A 23,791-nucleotide genomic window follows, 5' to 3' on the forward strand; every position below is an offset into this window, starting at 1 on the left:
CTGAGACAGCAGCAGAGCCACTGCTGTCAATCAAAGTCAGTGAGCCAATGAGGAGAGAGGGGGCGGGGCTAAGCCATGGCTCCATGTCTGAATGGGACACACAGAGCAGCGACTCAGCTCAGGTGCCCCCATAGCAAGCTGCTTGCTGTGGGGGCAGGAGGGAAGGGCCAGGAGTGCAAGCAAGGATCTGGCCTGCTCTGTACAAAACCACTGCACAGAGCAGGTAAGTATAACATGTTTGTTATTTTTAAACAACAAAAAACAAGACTTTAATATCACTTTGAAGAACAACTTCAATCCATATAACACATGTAATTGTTACATAAGTCAATTTGTCAAATAGAGTTATAACAAAAAAGTGACTTTCTATTTAAGCTTGCAGCATCTGATATTCTAAAATTGCCCAATAAAAATGTTCCTTTGCGTTGTGCATTGTGTACAGAATGGCCCAGGGATGCATTTATCTGTCAATGTGAAAGGCCTTTTCCAGAAGTTATTAATTTATTACAAAATTACAATTGATCCTATCATCATTATAGCAGATAGATACTCCAACCAAGCTTTCTTGAAGTAGAAAGTGACTAGAACGCACATGTTGGACAACTGCTTTACATTAATTTCTGCAATTCATTTTTCTAAAAATCCTTGCACTGTATAGAGTGGGTTGTTTTCACTCAACAAAAGTAGGGGTATACTGTAGTACCAGTCCTCCCCATGATAGTGATACACCCCACAATGATCACACTTATATATGATAATAGGCCACTCAACATTCATGGATTTTTACATATCATTATGCTAGTCTGTCACTGCTCCATAGAACTAAAAGCAAGGGAAGTTGTGAGGGTGCAGTATATTGGGGATCATCAAACCTTAACAGCATTCTTCCTCATTATAATTAGCAGCACACAAAAAAGAGGCCTTGTCAGAAGCCTCCACAACGTCATTCAATGCATTGGGTCTCTCAGATATCTATTACGTGACTAGCGGCATCCTTGTTTCGGGGCAATGGCAGCATTCGTTTTGATTTGCTGCTGTAGTTCTACTAAGGACTCTGTAAATCTGACAACATAATTATGGGAATAAAGAAGGTAGCACAAGACACACAGGAAAGGGTCTCAGGAGCTGTACTTCATAATCACCCTTGCAAGGCAGAATGTATAGATCATCGCACAACATGACATTGCCATAGCAACAATATCTTTATGGTTAAATTTACATAAGATAGATTTAATGCGGTAATTAAATAACACAAATGTAAAGTCTTTTCCCGGTATTTAATGTTGTCACTATAGAATGAAGTACATTTTTGTTGCTAGGGATATGAATACTAAGACAATAGCATTCATTTTTCCCACAATTAAAATTCTACTCATGTTCATAATTACTGTAAAAATACAATAAAACACAATAAGTTTTTAATTGCTTTCATATTAAAAGAAACATTTTCATTTTACCCAGTTCTGACCCTGCTTATGAATTAGTATCTTATAAAGGAATGAAGTTTATTCACATAAAGTTAAAAGATGGGTTCAATAAAAATACAAATGAATGTGTATATATAGCATATCATTTATCAATGGTGTCCAAAAATATAGATGGTTTGATCCCAACATGCTTCGCCAGGAATGGCTTCTTCAGGGATTTTACAAATCACCACTTTTCACAAAACTCAAAAAGATCATCAGAGAGTCACCGAGTACATCCACAACTATGTGGGAGGGAAGCTCTGTGTGACCACAGGGGACACAAGCGGACCATTTCAAATTATGATATTAACAAAGAGTACTGCAGGGGCGCCAGATCAAGCTGCGGTAACCATTGTTTGATATTAGCATAAAACAGCCACTAAAGCCGTGATATAAAAGGCGCAGTGGTCACCCTCACATTCCAGCCATTTGTCTGCATCCAGCCAGTGCCATTAGACGCCGATCGAGTTGGAGATATAAGAGGCTGGCATTTCCAGCGTGTCAGCTGCTGGAATATAAGGGCGACCACTGCGGCTTCTTATCCTGGCTTTAGTTAACCTAATCAGCTATTTCTCTTGAGATTTATTTTACTGCTACCTTATTGCTTTTCTAGTTGCACTGTGTAGTACATTGAACTTGAACAGTAGTGTCTGTATCAATGGATTATTCCTGATTAACATTATTTGGTGCACATGGATTAAGTCTGTTGGAATTATTTATTTTGCTTGCCTGACGTCACCAGCCGGGAGCGGATGAATGGCTGGAATGTGAGGATGACTACTGAGGCTTCTTATCACAGCTTTTGTGGCTGTTTTATGAGAATATCAAATTATGGTTACCGCAGCTTGATCTTGCGCCCTTGCAGTACTTCTAGTTAATATTATAATTTGACATGGTCCACTTGTGTCCCCTGTGGTCGCACAGAGCTTCCCTCCCACATAGTTGTGGACTCACTCAGTCACTCTCTTTGATGGTCTTTTAGAGTTTTGTGAAAAGTGGTGGTCTGTAAATTCCCTGAAGAAGCCTTTCTTGGTGAAACATGTTGGTATCAAACACCACGCTTTGACCATCTATATTTTTGGACACCAGTGATCGATGATATGTATACATTCACAATGTATTTTTATTGAACCCATCTTTTAACCTAATTTGTTTTATATATAAAGTGGTTTTCTATGACTTGTGGCACCGCTATAATCCCACACAATACCAAGCTATCCAAGCTTAGTATCTTATAAAGTTTGACTGCAAAGGCTTTTATAGCTTGGTGCAGAATAAGAGACACAAAATAATAAATGTATTTTAAAATAATGTGTAGAATATTATAATATGTGGAAATCCTTCTCAATCCTCTTGCCACATTGCTGCCAGTGACCTGTTGTGACTTTCCACATGAAACTTAGTAGAGTGACCGAATCATTCTAATGGCTTTAAAGTGATTGTAAAGGCAATTGTGTACAACAGCCCCCCTAAAACTTACCTGTGGTCCATCTAAATCCAGCGATGTTGCAGGAGTGCCTTGGCTGCCCGGGATTCCCCTCCTCGTTGACTGAGAAAGCAGCGCAACGCAATTGACTCCTGCTGCTGTCAATCAAAGTAAGTCAGCCATTGAGGAGAGAAAGAGGGCGGTGTCGGGCTGCAGCTCCGTGTTTGAATGGACACAGGGAGCTTTGGCTCGATACTCGGGTGCCCCCATAGCAAGCTCCTTGCTGTGGGTGGGCACTCAACAGGAGGGACCTGAGAAGAGGAGGATTGAAGCTGCTCTGTGCAAATCCTCTAGGCTTCTTGCACACTGCAGCTTGAAAAAATCTCAATACAGCTTTTTTTTTTTTTCCTGAGCTAAAATACAGCCCATTGATTGTAAGCACTGTGCCTTCTTCAGTAAAAAAAAAAAAAAATCAATAATTTACGCCTCATGCGAGCAAATACGCGCGAATGCGCGCAAATGCCCATTTACATATAGCGCAGAAGAAGAACATGAAAATAAGTTGGCGCAAAAATGTGCAAACGCAAATACATACAAAAAAGAATGTCTGAAAAAGTAGATGCTCAAACAGGAGTATCATGTGCAAGAGGCCCTACACAGGGCAGGTAAGTATAACACGTTTGTTATTTTTTAACTAAAAAAAATAGACTTTACGATCACTTTAATTTGGAAAACCCATTTTATGTTTCCTACATAGTAGTTCTTCTGCAAGTTATACTACATAATGTCCTCTCCTCTTGCAACAGTCACCTGTATGTGACCTGTCGCTCTCCCAAAGTAGGCTTCAGCCCTCCTAGTAGTATTGTGACTTTCATATTCCATCCCAATTAGTGTTTCTATGCCATTCCATGGGAAGCTGGAAAAGCTGCCAAGGTTGGCATTTCACAGTTCCCTTCCACCACAGAGGATCTCTTGTCCTTCTACGCTCCCTCTACTGTCAGACAGATTACATAGACACATCCACAACCGAAGCCTTCAAAGCTACACACTGTTTATTCAGGTACAATGATGGTCTTCTCTGCAGCCTGTGCAGGGTGGAGGATCTGGCACAGAGGATGCATCTCTTTATACCCTGCCTTCTTTTTTCTACTTCCAGGCTGCTCTCCAGAGTCATGAATACGGGGTCACAGTTTGTCATGGAGGGGGTGAAAAACTTGGTCTTAAAGCAGCAGGTAAACAGACTATGGAGCAGGCTTTATTTTGACAAGTGTAAACTACAATCTCATCCACCACTGACGAGAGTGTAATTGAGCTGCATGTGCTGAGTGACTGCAGATAGGGTTTAATGTAAATTTAGCCCTGTCTTCAGCATGTCATTATACTGTGGTGCACCACATATACACAGCTGTGTGGCCGTCCAGTCCTGCACAGAACACACAGCCTGCATTCAGTTTAATGGTAATTGCATTGATACTAATGTTGCCATTCCACCGTTGAATTCTGTACTGCTGAAACTCTTTGTGTTCCCATCCATCACATCTACATATGGGTTAATGCAGCTGCCTTCCTATCCTGCCCAGTTCCCCTATCCTGTTTGTTTTGGCTGCTCAAAACAAGAAGCTTTGTGAATGTGTTTGGACATTTGATACACGCACTGGGTACAGAACCTTCTGTCACATCTCCCGCTGTGCGCTTAGTAAATGTGTCTGCTCTTCCCAGAATGTCAGCTGCAAGATGTGAATATATAGAGTTAGTAAAGTGTGTGTCTATGGAAATTTAAATTAGAGCTTCACCATATTGTATTTATTTACGCCAAACATAATACTACAGACATCAGTCATCAATATAAGATTAAGCCATGGGACAAGACTGGACTCCCTACATTTCTCAGCTCCAAGCCAGAAGTTTGAGACTCTTGACAGCAAATACAGGCAGATTCTAGCTTCCCAGCTGTGATGAAGTTGTAAATGCTGGCATGGATGCTCTGACATAATAATATTGATAACACTGTTTAAGCTACATAGAACTTCACAGCAGCCTTAATATGCCTTGCATGTGTGTGCTTAACTGCTACACTTGTCAAATGACATGAACTGTAATCTAGTTAAAATAATATGCACTTTGATTTAAACCATAAAGTTTTGGGCATCTCTCTGGGTTGAAGTAAAATAATTTTAAAATTAGGCTGGGTTTTACCCATGCAGGGCAAAGCACATTTTTTTTTTTAAGTTTTTTTTTTTTAATATCATTTTTTTTTTTTTTTATATATATATTTTTACATAAATGTATAACTCCAGCATCCAGCAAAAACTTTTTGCTGAGTTTAGGATAGATTTAGAAGGATTACAATATGGTTTTTATTGGTCCATATCATGGAGTCCACTGAACTTCTTGTTCCAGAGACACAACAGTATGTAAGAGGAAATGCCTACAAACGGGGGGAAAATCCCCTGTAAGTCAGTTGTCACCAAACAAGTATACTCCGTTACTGCTCAGCAACTGTTGTCAAGTTGTTACTCCATGTGGTGATTTTCTTTTTGTGTTGAGCCCTGATAAAAAGGGAATTTTGTTGCCCTGAAAATACGTTGGCTGTTTTTGTATGACTTTATATGACCAGCAATTAAAATTATCTTGGGCTCATTTTTCAGGTTTTGGTCTGGTGCTCCTTTCTTTATTTTTATGGTTTGAGCAAACGTTGGGTGCCCTTGCTGTGTGGGAGCTGTCTTGCCAGAGCTATTAGGCTTGTTAGAAGTGTTCCTTCATCTCACCTAGGTCTCACTTAGGTCACCTCAGCTAGGACACAAGCATCAATAAAGACCTGAATGTGAGGGGGTATAACCCCACTCCATACTATAAAAATGTATGACTGAAGTTATACTTTAGCTGATGCATTCACATACTGTATATACTATGTTTCCCTTTAAAGCTTTGTGGTTACATTGGATAGTGACAAATCTCTCTATATATTTATTTTGCCCCTGTTCATACCTGTCAGTCTTTGTCTTTGTAGAACCTGCCAGTCACCCGCATTCTTGATAGCCTAATGGAGGTGAAATCCAACCCGGTAAGTAACAGTTAGATTTACAGTATTGGTCAATTAGTACCTTGGCCTTTCCCGTATGTAATCTACAGTTACAGAAAAGCATGTAACACTGAAATACTAAATAAAGCAAGATCAAAGTATTCCAGACAACAGGTTATAATTTACTTAGTAAAATCTGAGGGTTTTTTTTATATTTATAACCTCAAAGTAGGCATATAACTTTTGCAGCTGTTTTGCCAGCCTTAGGGCTACGTTATTACCTCCCATTTCCAAGCATCATAAATATATTAAAGTGTTTCTGGATCACTCTGTTCCTACCAGTTGTTTTTATTTTCCTTTTCGTATATTTGTGTTTTTGTTATTGGTGGTTTTATTTTATTTGCTCCCAGCTGCAAGTTAAAAAAGGAATTAGAAAAAATGTGTTTTGGAAATGACTCTGGCCCCAACCGGACGCCCTCCTTAAAGTTGCTTCCATTGCCAGGAGCTCATAAACTGATGGCTCTGGGGGCCATGTGTTTGTATACAAAGCTTGATCTCCATGTACTTGTCTAACCTACATCCAGAGCCAAACTGTGTTTGATCACTTTTTTACTTAAACTTAATAGTATTTCATATTACAATTAAAGTTTGAAATTGGTTCTTTATAAAGTGAACACCTTTTGTAAATGGATCTGGAGAGCAATATGTGAAAATATGTACAGTATGCTAGGGACAAGTGAACTATGAAAATAATATTTTTGATGCTTCCTGTCTGGCTGTAGTTTTCTATTGTGCCTTGTTCACCACTCTACTATTATTTAATTTCCATATGTGTCAGTAGAGCAACCCAAAACCTTTGGAAGGTTGAAGTGATCAAAATTATGACTTTACATACCCATAGAAAGCAAAGCTGATGTCTAAAAATGCTGCAGACTACAGTGCCTTGAAAAAGTATTCATACCTCTTGAAATTTTCTACACTTTGTCATGTTACAACCACAAACGTAAATGTATTCTTTTTGGATTTTATGTGATAGACCAACACAATGTGGCACATAATTGTGAAGTGGAAGGAAAATTATAAAATGGTTTTCAAGTAAATATATGAAAGGTGTAGCGTGTATTTGTATTGAGCCCCCTTTACTCTGATACCCCTAACTAAAATCTAGTGGAACCATTTGCCTTCAGAAATCACCTAATTAGTAAATAGAGCCCATCTGTGTGTAATTTAATCTCCATATAAATACAGCTGTTCTGTAAAGCCCTCAGAGATTTGCTAGAGTGAACAAACAGCATCATGAAGGCCGAGGAACACACCAGACAGGTCACAGAGCACTGTTCAATCCATCATCCAAAAATGGAAAGATTATGGTACAACTGAACTCCTACCAAAACATGCCCGTCCACCTAAACTGACAGGCCGGGCAAGGAGAGCATTAATCAGCGAAGCAACCAAGAGGCCCATGGTAACTCAGGAGGAGCTGCAAAGATCCACAGCTCAGGTGGGAGAGTCTGTCCACAGGACAACTATTAGACAACAATATTAGTCACAAATCTGGCCTTTATGGAAGAGTGGCAAGAAGAAAGCCATTGTTGAAAGAAAACCATAAGAAGTCCCGTTTACCGCTTGCGAGAAGCCATGTTAGGGGATACAGCAAATGTGGAAGAAGGTCCTCTAGTCAGATGAGACCGAAATCAAACTTTTTAGCCTAAAAGCAAAACGCTATGTGTGTCGGAAAACTAACACTCACTGCACATCACCCTGAACAGACCATCCCCACCGTGAAACATGGTGGTGGCAACATCATTTTGTGGGTATGCTTTTTTAAGCGGGGACAGGGAAGCTGGTGAGAGTTGATGGGAAGATGGATGAAGTCAAATACAGGACAATCTTAGAAGAAAACCTGTTGGAGTCTGCAAAAGACTTGAGACTGGGGTGGAGGTTCATCTTCCAGCAGGACAACAACCCTAAACATACAGCCAGAGCTACAATGGAATGGTTTAGATCAAAGCATATTCATGTGTTAGAATGACCCAGTCAAAGTCCAGACCTAAATACAATTGAGAATCTGTGGCAAGACTTGAAATCTGCTGTTCACAAACTCTCTCTATCCAATCTGACGGAGCTTGAGCTATTTTGCATAGAAGAATGGGCAGACAAATCACTCTCTAGATGTTCAAAGCTGGTAGAGAGACATACCCAAAAAGACTTGCAGCTGTAATTGCAGTGAAAGGTGGTTCTACAAAGTATTGACTCGGGGCTGAATACAAATGCAACGCCACACTTTTCACATATTTATTTGTAAAAAAAATTGAAAACTATCGTTTTCCTTCCACTTCACAATTATGTGCCACTTTGTGTTGGTCGATCACATAAAATCCCAATAAGATACATTTAAGTTTTTGGTTGTAACATGACAAAATGTGGAAAATTTCAAGGGGTATGAATAATTTTTCAAGGTACTGTAAAATGATTAAACATTTATGTACAAAATTTCTGCAGTACATTTCAAGTCGCAATGGTAAACAAATTAAATAGTAAATTAATGGTAAAAAAAATTATTTACCACTTTAGGTCCACCCTATAGCAGTTTTAATGCTACAGGGTGGTACCTGTGCTCCGCATCACGTATATATACATGATCTAACACTTTCTGGGGTGTGCATGCACATCGCCGGCAGCTCGCTTCCGCTGTGATTACACACTCACATTGCTCTCTCACATGGCATATGCATTCTTGCAACTACACCCCAAAACACATTCTGCTACTTTATATTATGACGATACCACATATGTGGGACTTTTTTACAGCCAGGCCACATACAGAGGCCCAACATGTAGGGAGCATCGACAGGTGTTCTAGGAGCATAAATTACACATTTAATTTCTTGACTACCTATTACACTTTTGAAGGCCCTGGAGCACCAGGACAATGGAAACGCCTACAAAATGGCCCTATTTTGTAAAGCAAACACCCCAACACATAATCTAGGAGGCATAATGAGTCATTTGAACATGTAATTTTTTTCCACAAGTTTTTGGAAAATCTGAAAAGAAAATAAAAACGCGTTTTTGTTTTTTTACACAAAGTGGTCAATTTATAAGATATTTCTAACGCATAGCATGTACATAGCAAAAATTACACCCCAAAATACATTCTGCTACTCCTGCTGAGTAAGGCGATACCACATGTGTGAGACTTTTACACAGCCTGGCCACATACAAAGGCTCAACATGCAGGGAGCACTATCAGTATGAGCACTGATATGGCATGGATGTGACACGGGTGAGCACTGATGAGGCACGGATGAGCACTGACGTTGTATGGTTGGGCACGGATGAGCACTGATGTGGCACAGATGAGAACTGATGTGATACGGATGAGTGCTAATGTGGCACAGATGAGCGCAGAAGTGGCACGGATGGGCACTGATGTGTCACGGTTGGGCATGTAGGAGGCATGGATGAGGCATGAATGAGCACTGATCAGTGCTGTGGGCACTTCAAATCCAGCCCACAGCGCTGTTGCATTGGCTCCTTCCTCTCCCCGCACGCTGTACCAATTGCGTGTGAGCTCAACTGGACATGCACCGGTTTGTTGACAAGTGATCGCTCCGTCATTGGACGGAGCGATCACGTGGTAAAGGGCCGCCATCATCAGCCCTTTACCTCGTTTTGTGATGCTCCAGGTCTGGGGGCTCCCGCAATCACAGCCGCTCCCTGGTGCGGGAAGCGCAAGTTCAGGAGGATGTCCCTGTACGTCCTCCCAGAACTAGCCGACTGCGCTGTAGCCGTCATTTTGGCTATGGCCCAGTCGACAAGTGGTTAAATAGGAGAAATAAGGAAAGCGCTATCACTAACAAAGGGTGCACTGATGGTTTTAGTAGGTAAATCTAAAATGAGTCAATCAGGAGAAACCCTGGAGGCTGTCAATAGAAAGAAAATCAAATTTCACTAAAGGTGAAACTAGTAGAAAATTAGGTCCTGCTATATCACTTCAGGCTGGCCCCTTTTGCAGGTATAGCTATGTAAAACATTACAAATACGTGCCCATGCTGTTTAAAATCCAGTAATACACTCTTTCACTCTGCACTTCACGTGCGCAGTTGAAGTATGTGTAGCTGCTGACTTAAAATTTTTTGCTGGGAAGGGCAGAACTCCTCTTTAATGTGGAATGTATGTTCCTTGCTGAAGAACATTATTTGTTATCAAGTTGTTATGACTAAAGTTTCACTTTAAGCCTATTGGCCACTTTATGAATTAGGCAAATACGCTTACATTGAGTCATTGAATTATTTTGTGGAATACAGGTTATTAAACAATTTATTAAATTTTATTATATATGCAGCACTTCACACAGTTCCCACCATTTAAAGAAGCTTACAGTCTCATGTCCCTTTCACTCATAGAAGCTCACAATCTAATGTCCTGGTTACTTAAAAGAACCACACAGTCAAAACACACTTGGGCCAGTCCAGAAGAAGACCAAGTGACCTACTAGGATTTCAGGATTCAACTTGTTGAAATAGATGAACTTATGACGGTTTTTCAACCCGACTAACTATTTAACTATGGATAGTGAGAGGAATCCAATGCAAACACAAGGTGAGAGTACTAACTGTGCTCTCAATGCAGATGTGAACAAGCAAGAATATGTGGTGTAACAGCAGCCCCACATGATTAAAGGGCTTGTATAGGTTCGAAAGACGCCAAGTGTATGACTCGGTCCCGCCCCCCCCTTGGCGGCCGTGTCATTGGATGTGATTGACAGCAGCGCGAGCCAATGGCTGCGCTGCTATCGATCTATCCATTTAATGGCCAGACTCAGTGGAGAAGAGGATGCCACAGGACGCACACAGCAGGTTGGGCTGGGGGGCCCATGACAGCGAGGTGTTTTTTCACCTTAATGCATAGAATGCATTAAGGTGAAAAAACACGAACCTTTACAACCCCTTTAAGTCTGTGAGTGGGTGAAACGCCTTAGGGGGTGTGGCTTGAGAGGAGACAGGCTGAAGCTGAATTGCTACACAATAGACCGGGTGGTCTCCCGATGTGGGCTTCCATGTTCTTTTAATGGACAGTGATAGCAGCAAAAATATATTCTATGTGTGTGTCTGTTAAAGTTCTCATTTATACAGGTCTTAATATAGTTAGTAGTTGACTGCAAACTACTACCACTACTGCTGTGTATTCATTTAATGTACTCATGTAGATTATGCTTTTCATCCTACAGGAAACAGATGACTACAGATATTTTGATCCCAAGATGTTGCGGGGAAATGACAGGTGACACTTGCATGCCTGTATATTTGTATAATAACGCACTATTTACGCCAACAGGTGCATCCGAGCACACGTTGTTTTTTTTTTTGTTTTGTTTTTTTGCAGTTGTCTAATAGCTAACTTTAAGGCCTCATGCACACTGGACGTTATAAAAAAGCCAGTAGCGTTAGCTGTAGAATGAGTTTTCCAGCGTTTTTTAGCTGTAGCGTTTTGTTTAGCTTTTTTTAACAAAACTATAATCCAACAAAAGCTTATGGCTCAAAAACGCTGATAAACGCAGAATAGCCACATTTTTTGGGGGTTTTTTTTGGCGTTTTTAAGCTTTTTTCAGAGTTAGAGCATTTTTTACAGCTGAAAAACTCCTCTCAAAACCCACTAGTTCTGGTGTTGTATCCCAGCCAGAAAATGCCCCTGCCAAAAACTGCTGATAAAAGCTATGTGTGTATGGACACATAAGATAACATGCTGGAGAGTTTATTGGCTGCAGAAAAAACATCTGAAGCCAAAAACAGCAGCTATAAAAACGTACAGTGTGCATGAGGCCGAAATGTACTCTAGAGAAGTTATTTAGGTAGGAAGCATGATAGCGCTTAAAGATTTTCCTAAAGAATGTCCTGTTGGATTAGATAAAAATAACTAAAAATATTACTGAATACCGAGTCTGAAACTTTTATAGTTTTGATCAACCATATAATATATAGGTAAATAGAAACTATTTGGATAGAAATATTGGAGCTGCCCTTGACAAAATGTGTTTAGGAGTATTTAAAAGTTACTCTAAGGCTCAGTTCACATATGAGCTGCATGCGGCTCACAGCAGGGGTCCGGTGCATGCTGATTCACTGTTTCAGGTCCGATTTCAGCCTGAATTTTGGGCTGAATTCGCACCTGAAACGGGCCAAAAGACGCACAAAACACATTGAACCCCCTGTGGAGATATGTGAACCAGCTCCATAGAGAGCCAGTCAAAATCTGCTATTGCAAATTGGATGCGGGATCCAATGGTGCAATGGTGTGAACCCAGCCTTAATCTAAGAGCTCAAGAACAAAAAATGCAGTATATTGCAGCTGTTTTTTAACCTGGTAATCTAGTTAGCAGCATATTTCCTACAGTGTCAACACTACTCTTGGGAACAGTAGTGATGTCATGCTAGGACAGGAAATGCATTAGGGCTACAGAACACCCCCTCTCCTCCTTTCTATAACCTAGTGAGGAAGTATGCGGAAAAGAACTTGGAACAAGGCTGATAACAGTGCAGCTTAGGCAGGAAGCACATAAAACATTCTGGTAGGACCAATAGGTGTCTCTTGCACTCATGAAACAGATCTAGCACATTTCTTTTACCTCTGTATTTACCAGATCAGATGGAGCTAGTAGAAGAGGTTCATGGTTTACATAATGTACATTTTAGGACTGTAAGCACTGAGGTTGTTATCCTCATCCTTGCTTCAAAACTTGGTAAATAACTGACCTGTAATACTTCTGCAGGTCAGGAGTCCCAACACTCTCATTGGGTGGGTGACTCTTTGCAGTGATATCAGAATCATTCAGACAATGATAGCAGGATCAGAGTGGCTGTAGCATACAATGGCTTTGAAGCCAGGATTAGCATGACAGTCCAAGAGCATAAATGTTCAAAACAAGTGATCAGTGACAGCTCTCTAAGTGACAGCTCTCAGATTTCTGTCTTGTCAGGTTCCCTTAAAGTGGACCATCAGTCATTAATTTAACTTTCCATCTATTGAATCTTCTGCCCTTGTTGTTTTAACTTAGGATAGTAAAACATTTTTTTTCTGCCAGTAAATCCCTTATACAGCCCACTTCCTGTTTCTTATCTGGTGAAAAGCCTAGGCTTCTGACATCATGCACAGCTCTCTCTCTCACTCTCCTGAGAGTTTGCCAGGAAGGGGGGAGGGATGAGTCAGAAGAGGGCCAATCAGAGCTGCAGGGCTGCTGAGCTGGAGGTGTGCCTCTGTGTGTAAATCCAGGAAGTGAAGAGGCAGCAGCTTCGGCTCCCACAGTTAAAATAATTGCAGCCAGACTCAGTGGAGGGAGATTTCTGCAGCTTATTTGGCAAGTATAGAATCACAGTATATATAAAATAATATGCAAAGTGGTTGGAGGGAAGCTTCAGAATGGCAAAGATGTTTTTATTACTCTTTAAGTAGCGTCTGTCTCATTAGAGTGAATCTGAAATATTCTCTTGATTAATACATACCTTTTTGTTTTGTAATAACAGTTCTGTACCAAGGAACAAGAACCCCTTTCAAGAGGTAAGCCAAGTAACACCTTATTCACAATATAAATATCTTAATTGACTGACAACCACTTATAGTTCCAAGACAGTTTTGCACATGTTGTGCCTACATTTTTTGGCAGATCTGTACTTCATAGGAAGTAATGCTTTCTATTTTTGTGTAATTGTTCTTCATAAGTATGTTTCTTAGCTCCTCTTACACTCACACTCTATAAAAATCAGTCCTGTGTCAAGTTCTTGCCAGAATCTTGCTGTAACTAATTTGTATCAGTTTCTGCAAAATGTCCACACACGTCACTGACTTCAACCATAACTACATACAGAGGAATTTTATTTGGTTCATGTGTAAAGAAGAACCCAATTTTAAACCTTTCTATCATTTTTATTGGCATAGCTTTTTAGGTGCCTACGTGTATGGTGTTAAAACTTGTCTCTGTTTCTTAATGGGAGGACTGCTTGATATACTAGCCAGCTATTTAAAAATGTGAAGTCCTGCCTCAGAGTAGTCTCCGCAAGGTACTCATCACTTAGCCAGAAAAAACCCTTTCTTTGCACCCCCACTGATCCTGGGTTTTACTAAGGGTTGAGGTGCTCAGATTGTAGGACTAACTCCGGGTACAGAAGAGACTTTTCTGGCTAACAAGAATAATTGCAATACAGCTAAATGGAGTTAATTTTTTTTTTGAATTGGAAATAAATGGGAGCCTTGTTGTGTCTGTGCATGCCTTTCTCCACCTTGCATTATGATGTCTAATACATTCAGCACATGTGTGCTGTTTTTTGGGAGCAAAAAGTTGTTGCTGGACATGCCTAGTTGTGACATACTGAGGAGGAGGAGGAGGAGTGACTACAGACAATTCCTATATCATTATTGTACATCATGGGACACAGAGCAGGCTATAAATCATGACTACCTGGGTTATTCACCACCTATAGGTAAATGGACACTGACAGAAAAAACAGACGGGAAGGCCCCCTGTATAACCCCTCCTACTCAGGAAGTGCCTCATTTTTTTCTCCAGTGACTGTAAGGTGATGGTCATTGAAGTGCTGCTCTCTGAAAATGTTTGTAAACCTTTACATATACCCACTTAGGGGCTGGCCTCACTTAAGTGGGTATATGTACCTGTTTATCTGCAGTCTTCTCTCCTTTACATCCGTACAAGTCCAGCATTTATAAAGCTTGTCTGAGCTTTCAAAAAGAAGGGTGGCGTAGAGCTGAAATCATACACTGAAGAGCTCAGAGGAAAACTCTGACAACTGATTGAACGCGCCCCCCACCCCACCCCCACACACAGCACACAGGAACAGAGCTGGGGCTGTCAATTAGCTGGAGTTTGTGTTTTGCAATAGATGCCCTGAGGGACCCTATCCAACAGATTTCTCATTTTGCACTGATATCTGTTCACATGCGCAGGATTCTTTGGTTAAAAACCTGATCTGCTGAGCTTCCCTGTAAAAAGTTACTGGCAGGATTTCCTTTTCATGGGGAATTGCCATTCTGGGATTACGTGGACAAACATATCTAAAAGATATCTAACAGTAAAAGATCTTTTGCCACTTAGGAAAAAGGGCACACGTCCAGCTTATAGAGGTGCAGCTACTTCCGGCTCCTCGTCTTCCAGGCAGGTAGTTTCTCTCTGGCGGCTGGGTCTAGGGCCTAGGGCAGAAGAGGTCCTGGCCAGCCAAGTCAGCCATACCAGAATCCAAGTTCTCTTCACTGTAAAGGGACGCCCTACTTGTTTGGATAGAAGGGAGGCTGCAGGCTTTTTCAGAATCCTGGCAGGACGTGATTGCAGACAGTTGGATACTTTCCACAATCTCTCAAGGCTCTCTTAAGGTCAAATGTACTTGTAGATCAGCAGAAGAGAGCACTATTTTTTTCAGGCACTTGATTGCTCAGAGGGTAATCAGGTTGGGTCCATTGATCGAAAGAGGCCAGTCACTTTATTTTTTTTTTTTTGTAACAGTTGAAGTTTATCAGGACAAGTACAGACTTACACGTGTAACAATTGGTAGGATAGTTAGCACATTACAATCTTAAATACGCAGACAACAACAGTACATAGGACATCTATTCACAGTCGTTATTTTATCTATATCATCCAATACACCTCAAATATTCCAGCATAGGCTATAACTGAAACCTGTATATAAATGTCAGAAACATAAACAGTATGGCCTGGCTCAATCTCTCACATAGAAAGTGATATGTACGGGGGGGACCAGAATCAGGACCCATAAAGAATAAGCACGTCACTATTCATCAAAAGGTAAGACTTCTATGCCCCATGTAGGTAAGGTGTTAGAGGGGGAGCCCAGCATTCACCACTGATCTCCATGCTGCCACAGTGGGAGAATCTGCTAATTTCCATTTTGAAAGGATCGTCTTTCTGGCATAATATGATGTATAAAATATAAACAGCTTTTGGTGTGTAGAGGCCTAGAGATTATCAGACAGTCTGATCCTCACTCATCGCCCTAGTCACCTATCTCCAGACAAAGACGGTGGTCTTCATAGGAGTGGTGATATTAGGATTCGATCGGGGGCCTCTGTAGACCAGGTTACTGAGCTCCGAATAGGACCCCAGCAGTGCCGCCTCCAGATTGACCGCCGGATTGGTATCAATTTGTTCAAACCACCACCTCACTGTTACCAGCACTGTGGCCCAGTAATACTTCTTGAAGTAGGACAGGGCCAGGCCACCCCCCCCCCCCCCCCATCAAGGGCAGTTGTAAGATGATTCTAGCCAGTCTGGGGTCCTTCCCAGAGAAAAGATGCAATGACCCGTTCTAACTTCTGAAAAAATGTATTAGGCACTGTCACTGGGATATTCCTGAAAATGTATAAAAACTTGTTAAGAGAGGACATCTTCACCATATTCACCCTACCCACCAGAGTGAGAGGCAAGGACTTCCAAATTCAAAATTTTTGTGTAAAGTGCTATAAGACTGGGTATAAGTTGTCCTTTAACCACTTGCCGACCGCCTAACGCAGATATACTGAATGCAGAATGGCACGGGCAGGCAAAATCACGTACCTGGTACGTGATTTTGCCTCCCGCGAGCGGGGGGCGCATCCCCCCTCTCCGGTGCCCGAGGAGGTCGGCATCATTACGGGAGCGATCTGTGCTGAGGGGGAGGCTACTAATTCGTGGCCACCCCCTCGCAATCGCTCCCAACGAATGAAAATCTTCCTCTGCTGCTGTAATGTAAACAGCGGCAGAGGAAGTGATGTCATCGCTCCTCGTGAAGCCTTTTCGTTCCGGCTTCCGAGGAGAGAAGACATCAAGTAAGTCTACACCAACACAACACTTACAGTAGAACACTCTAGGCACACTTATCACCCCCCTGTACCCCCTGTCACAGTGACACCAATAGCCCAATAGCAGTTTTTTTTTGTTTTTTTTCTGATTATTGCATTGGTGTCATTTTGTGACAGTTATAAGTGGTAGGGCAGTTAGTGTTAGGCCCATTTAGGTCTAGGGTACCCCCCTAACCCCCCCTACTAAAGTTTTAACCCTTTGATCACCCCCCGTCGCCAGTGTCACTAAGCGATCATTTTTCTGATCGCTGTATTAGTGTCACAGGTGATGCTAGTTAGGGAGGTAAGTATTTAGGTTCGCCGTCAGCGTTTTATAGCGTCAGGGACCCCCATATACTACCTAGTAAAGGTTTTAACCCCCTGATTGCCCCCTAGTTAACCCTTTCACCAGTGATCATCGTATAACTGTTACGGGTGACGCTGGTTAGTTAGTTTGTTTTTTATAGTTTCAGGGCACCCGCCGTTTATTACCTAATAAAGGTTTAACCTCCTGATCGCCCGGCGGTGATATAAGTTAAGTTTTAGGGTCAGATAGGGTCTGCGTCGCCCCAGGCAGCGTCAGGTTAGTGCCAGTACCGCTAACTCCAACGCACGCAGCATACACCTCCCTTAGTGGTATAGTATCTGAACGGATCAATATCTGATCCGATCAGATCTATACTAGCGTCCCCAGCTGTTTAGGGTTACCAAAAACGCAGTGTTAGCGGGATCAGCCCAGATACCTGCTAGCACCTGCGTTTAGCCCCTCCGCCCAGCCCAGCCCACCCAAGTGCAGTATCGATGGAGCACTGTCACTTACAAAACACTAAACACACATAACTGCAGCGTTCGCAGAGTCGGGCCTGATCCCTGTGATCGCTAACAGTTTCTTTGGTAGCGTTTTGATACAGTCGCTAACAGTCAGGAGCTTTTTTACCTGTGAGTCTCACTAGTGTACCACTAAATTTAGAGCCCAAAATGGCAAATCGAAGGTACACTAGTGAAGAGGCCTACACGTTTCTGAGCATGACAGATAGTGAAGAGTAAGTCACTTATCTGTCAGATTCAGGCTCAGAATACGATCCTGTAGACGACAGCGGCTCCATGACAGATAGCTCTGACGACGGAGTTGTGGTCCCTGCCAAGGTCAGGCGTACCAGACCCCGAACTACTTCTTCTGTCGTTGATGTGCAAGAACCGTAGGTCCCTCGTATGGAGCAGAGCAGTACTAGCGCCGCTATTCCTTCTGGTGAACTGGCAAGCACCAGCGGCCTAGTACACCCTGGTCGTAGTCAATCCAGCACTGCAGTATCACGTGGTGATGTGGTGAGTCCCATAAGTGCAGTTCAAGCTGGTGAGGTGGCAAGCACAAGTAGTGTCCCGCTGCCACCAAGAAGACAAACACAGGCCCGTCGTGCCCATAGTGCCCTTCCTGCTGCATTCGCCAATCCTAATTGGGAACCCACCACTTCTGCAGCACCTGTACTTCCCCCATTCACTGGCCAACCCGGCATTCAGGTGGAAACAGTTGAGTTTACGTCACTTGATTTTTATTCGCTGTTTTTCACCGAAGATCTCTATAGATCTATTGTGGACCAAAGCAATTTGTATGCTGGTCAACACATCGCCACTATTCCCCTGTCCAACCTTGCCAGAGATTGGAGACCAATTACGGTTTCGGAATTTTAGCTCTTTTTTGGCCTTTCCCTCAGCATGGTCATATCTAAAAAGAGTGAATTGCGGTCATATTGGTCCACTGACCCAATTCACCATATGCCCTTGTTCTCTGCCTCCATGACCAGGGCACGATACAAGCAGATCTTGCGGTTCATGCACTTCAATGACAATGAACTCTGTCGTCCTTGTGGAGACCCTGGATAAGATCGGCTCTACAAAATTCGGCCCCTCGTAAACCACTTCAACCAACGTTTTGCAGACTTGTTTACTCCCATCAAGTTGTCTGCGCTGATGAGTCCCTGATTAAGTTTTCTGGCCACTTGTCATTCAAACAGTACCTTCCCAGCAAGCGTGCCAGATACGGGGTCAAGATGTATAAGCTCTGTAACAGGGCCACAGGCTATACATGTAGTTTTATGGTTTACAAGGGAAAAGATAGCCACGTAGAGCCGACAAACTGCCCTGACTACATAGGAAGCGCTGGCAAGATTGTGCGGGACTTGGTGTCACCCTTATTCGGAAAGGGGTACCACTTATATGTGGACAATTATTACACGAGCGTGCCACTTTTTAGTCACTTGTTTGATCAGCAGATTGGAGCATAAAAATCGTGTAACCTAATCGCTGGAGCTTTCCCCAGCAGCTTGTAGATTTCCGTCTTAGGCTGGGGGAGAGAGCCTGCTTCAAGTGTAATAACTTGCTCGCTATGAAGTGGAGGGATAATAAGAATGTTTTCGTTCTTACCTCCCTTCATGCAGACACGACTGTCCAAATTACTACGGCGACTGGTGTTGTGGAGAAACCCTCTGTGTCCACGAATATACCCAAAATATGGGAGGGGTGGACCTCAACGACCAGTTGTTGGCGCCGTACCTAATTGCCTGTAAGGCCGGACGCTGGTACAAGAAAGTGTCTGTTTATTTATTTCAATTGGCTTTGCTGAACGCTCATGTGCTATACAGAGCTTCAGGACGGACTGGATCCTTCCTTAAATTCCAGGAAGAGATCATCAGAGCCCTTCTGTTTCCAGACGGTGCTCCACCTCACCTTCCCCAACCAAATGCAGTAAGCCGGCTGCATGAGAGTCATTTTCTTTATGTCCTCCCGAGTACCCCTACCCACCGAGCCCCCCAAAAAAGATGTCGTGTCTGCAGCAAGCGCAGATATAGGCGTGACACCCGCTATTATTGTCCCTCCTGTCCTGACAATCCTGGTCTTTGCATTGGTGAATGTTTTGAACGCTACCATACACTAGTTGAGTATTAGCGTAGGGTACAGCACTGCACAGACTAGGCACACTTTCACAGGATCTCCCAAGATGCCATCGCATTTTGAGAGACCCGAACCGGTTACAGTTACAAAAGTTACAGTTACAAAAAAAAGTGTAAAAGAAAAAAAAATATAAAATAAAAAAAAACAAAAACAGTTATTGTTTTATTGTTCTTTCTCTCTATTCTCTATTGTTCTGCTCTTTTTTACTGTATTCTATTCTGCAATGTTTTATTGTTATTATGTTTTATCATGTTTGCTTTATAGGTATGCAATTTTTTTATACTTTACTGTATACTGTGTTTTATTGTTAACCATTTTTTTGTTTTCAGGTACGCCATTCAGCTGCAGAGCGCATTTATTTATCTTGACAGCAACAGCGTTTGCTCCCACGATACATAAAGCCGTGACTCCAGCGCTTTTGGAGGTGATTTCACCACCACAGTTAAAAAAAAAAAAGAGCATATATGCCGAAGCATGGGAGCAGCAGGGGCGGAGGAGCGATTTGCTCCTACCTTTTGCGGGTGGATGCCCCCATGCTTCGGCATATATATATTTTAGGCACAGGTTGCGTTAAAAAATGTTTTATTTTTTACTATGTTTTTTTTGTATTTGCTTTGCAGGTATGGTAAGTCTTAATGTTATACTGTAATGTTACTTTGTTTTATTATTAACCATCATTTGCTTAGCAGGTACGCCATTCAGTTGCAGCGCGGATTTATTTATCTTGACAGCAACAGCGTTTGCTCCCACGATACATAAAGCCGTGACTCCAGCACTGTAGGAGGTGATTTCACCACCACAGTTAAAAAAAAGAGCATATATGCCGAAGCATGGGGGCAGCAGGGGCGGAGGAGCGATTTGCTTCTACCTTTTGGGGCGTTTGCCCCATTCTTCGACATATATAAACGGTGCATGTATATCCATCATTAGAAGTGGGTGGATGAAGGGAGGTATTCTAATGGTGGGCATACTCACCGATCAATCTCTTTTTTTCGTTCAGCCCACAGGCTGAATGAAAAAAAAGTTTACAATATATGCCCAACAAGGACGTTGCTGGACTTTGAGTGGTTATACAAGAATGATGCCTGCAGGTTTAGGTATCATCTTGGTATCATTCTTTTCAGCCAGCTGTCGGCTTTTATGTAAAAGCAATCCTAGCGGCTAATTAGCCTCTAGACTGCTTTTACAAGCAGTGGGAGGGAATGTCTCCCCCCCACCGTCTTCCATGTTTTTTTCTGGCTCTCCTGTCCCAACAGGGAACCTAAGAATGCAGCCGGTGATTCGGCCAGTTGACCATAGAGCTGATCAGAGACCAGAATGGCTCCAAACATCTCTATGGCCTAAGAAATCGGAAGCTACGAGCATTTTATGACTTAGATTTCGCCGGATGTAAACAGCGCCATTGGGAAAGCATTTTATCACACCGATCTTGGTGTGGTCAGATGCTTTGAGGGCAGAGGAGAGATCTAGGGTCTAATAGACCCCAATTTTTTCAAAAAAGAGTACCTGTCACTACCTATTGCTATCATAGGGGATATTTACATTCCCTGAGATAACAATAAAAATGATTTTAAAAAAATGAAAGGAACAGTTTAAAAATAAGATAATAAAGAAAAAAAAAAAAAAAAAAAAGCACCCCTGTCTCCCCCCCCCCCCCCTGCTCTCGCACAAAGGCGTCGGTCTGGCGTCAAATGTAAACAGCAATTGCACCATGCATGTGAGGTATCACCGCGAAGGTCAGATCAAGGGCAATAATTTTAGCAGTAGACCTCTGTAAACCTAAAGTGGTAACCTGTAAAGGCTTTTAAAAATGTATTTAGTTTGTCGCCACTGCACGTTTGTGCGTTTGTTTCGTATCCATGTACTCGGCCTAAGATCATCTTTTTTTATTACATCAAACATTTGGGCAATATAGTGTGTTTTAGTGCATTAAAATTTTAAAGTGTGTTTTTTCCCAAAAAAATGCGTTTGAAAAATCGCTGCGCAAATATTGTGTGAAAGAAAAAAAATTAAACACCCACCATTTTAATCTGTAGGGCATTTGCTTTAAAAAAATATATATAATGTTTGGGGGTTCAAAGTAATTTTCTTGCAAAAAAAAAAAAAAATTTTCATGGAAACAAAAAGTGTCAGAAGGGGCTTTGTCTTCAAGTGGTTAGAAGAGTGGGTGATGTGTGACATAAGCTTCTAAATGTTGTGCGTAAAATGCCAGGACAATTCAACCCCCCCCAAATGACCCCATTTTGGAAAGTAGACACCCCAAGCTATTTGCTGAGAGGCATGGTGAGTCCATGGAATATTTTATATTGTGACACAAGTTGCGGGAAAAAGACAAATTTTTTTTTTGCACAAAGTTGTCACCAAATGATATATTGCTCAAACATGCCATGGGAATATGTGAAATTACACCCCAAAATACATTCTGTTGTTTCGCCTGAGTACGGGGATACCACATGTGTGAGACTTTTTGGGAGCCTAGCCGTGTACGGGACCCCGAAAACCAAGCACCGCCTTCAGGCTTTCTAAGGGTGTAATTTTTTGATTTCACTCTTCACTGCCTATCACAGTTTCGGAGGCCATGGAATGCCCAGGTGGCACAAAACCCCCCCCAAATGACATAAATTTTTGATTTCACTCCTCACTACCTATCACAGTTTTGAAGGCCATAAAATGCCCAGATGGCACAAACTCCCCCCAAATGACCCCATTTTGGAAAGTAGACACCCCAGACTATTTGCTGAGAGGTATTTGTAACAAAGTTTTGAAAAATTGAAAAAAAAAAAAAAACATTCTTCTTGTCTTTCTTCATTTTCAAAAACAAATGAGAGCTGCAAAATACTCACCATGCTTCTCAGCAAATAGCTTGAGGTGTCTACTTTCCAAAATGGGGTCATTTGGGGGGAGTTTGTGCCATCTGGGCATTTTATGGCCATCAAAACTGTGATAGGTAGTCAGGAGTGAAATCAAAAATTTACGCCCTTAGAAATCCTGAAGGCGGTGCTTGATTTTCGGGGCCCCGTACGTGGCTAGGCTCCCAAAAAGTCCAGCACGTGGTATCCCCATACTCAGGAGAAGCAGCTAAATGTATTTTGGGCCGCAATATTACATATAACCATGGCATCTGTGAGCAATATATAATTTAGTGACGACTTTTTGTAAATTTTTTTTTTTTATCATTATTCAATCACTTGGGACAAAAAAAAATAATATTTAATGGGCTCAACATGCCTTTCAGCAATTTCCTTGGGGTGTCTACTTTCCAAAATGGGGTCATTTGGGGGGGTTTTGTACTGCCCTGCCATTTTAGCACCTCAAGAAATGACATAGGCAGTCATAAACTAAAAGCTGTGTAAATTCCAGAAAATGTACCCTAATTTGTAGACGCTATAACTTTTGCGCAAACCAATAAATATACGCTTATTGACATTTTTTTTACCAAAGACATGTGGCCGAATACATTTTGGCCTAAATGTATGACTAAAATTGAGTTTATTGGATTTTTTTTATAACAAAAAGTAGAAAATATCATTTTTTTTCAAAATGTTCAGTCTTTTTCCGTTTATAGCGCAAAAAATAAAAACCGCAGAGCTGATCAAATACCATCAAAAGAGAGCTCTAAAAGGACGCAAATTTCTTTTGGGTACAGCATTGCATGACCGCGCAATTAGCAGTTAAAGCGACGCAGTGCCAAATTGTTAAAAATGCTCTGGTCAGGAAGGGGGTAAATCCTTCCGGGGCTGAAGTGGTTAAGTATTTAGATTTAGATAAGTCTGTTTGTATCTGAATTCCCAGATACTTAAACCTGGATACCCATTCCAAAGGGGTCTGCAGGGATGCCAGACTCGCTCCAGGAGTCAGGGGGAATAAGACAGATGTACTCCAATTGATTTGAATGGCCGAAAAGGAACCAAAAAAGTTTATAATCTTTAGGGCTGCAGGCAAGGAGTGTTGAGCATCATTAAGATATAATAAGTTGTCGTCCGCATAAAGTGATATCTTTTCCACGAACTGACCCACCTGTATGCCATGAATACTGGGAGAAGCTCTGATAATTATTGCTAGAGGTTCAATAGCTAAGGC

General features: G+C 41.8%; 1 protein-coding gene across 1 annotated transcript in view; it reads left to right on the forward strand.

Moving 5' to 3' along the window:
* SCFD1 (sec1 family domain containing 1) overlaps positions 1-23,791 on the forward strand; it is a 275,000-nt gene that overhangs the window by 231,371 nt on the left and 19,838 nt on the right. Inside the window, exons 19-22 of the mRNA XM_073609415.1 lie at positions 4,052-4,127; positions 5,906-5,959; positions 11,151-11,203; positions 13,441-13,474. Of these exons, the coding sequence (XP_073465516.1) occupies positions 4,052-4,127; positions 5,906-5,959; positions 11,151-11,203; positions 13,441-13,474 (217 nt within the window). The remainder of the gene's footprint in view (positions 1-4,051; positions 4,128-5,905; positions 5,960-11,150; positions 11,204-13,440; positions 13,475-23,791) is intronic.

Source organism: Aquarana catesbeiana, linkage group LG13, assembly GCF_042186555.1.
Source record: "Aquarana catesbeiana isolate 2022-GZ linkage group LG13, ASM4218655v1, whole genome shotgun sequence".
Lineage (NCBI taxonomy): Eukaryota > Metazoa > Chordata > Amphibia > Anura > Ranidae > Aquarana > Aquarana catesbeiana.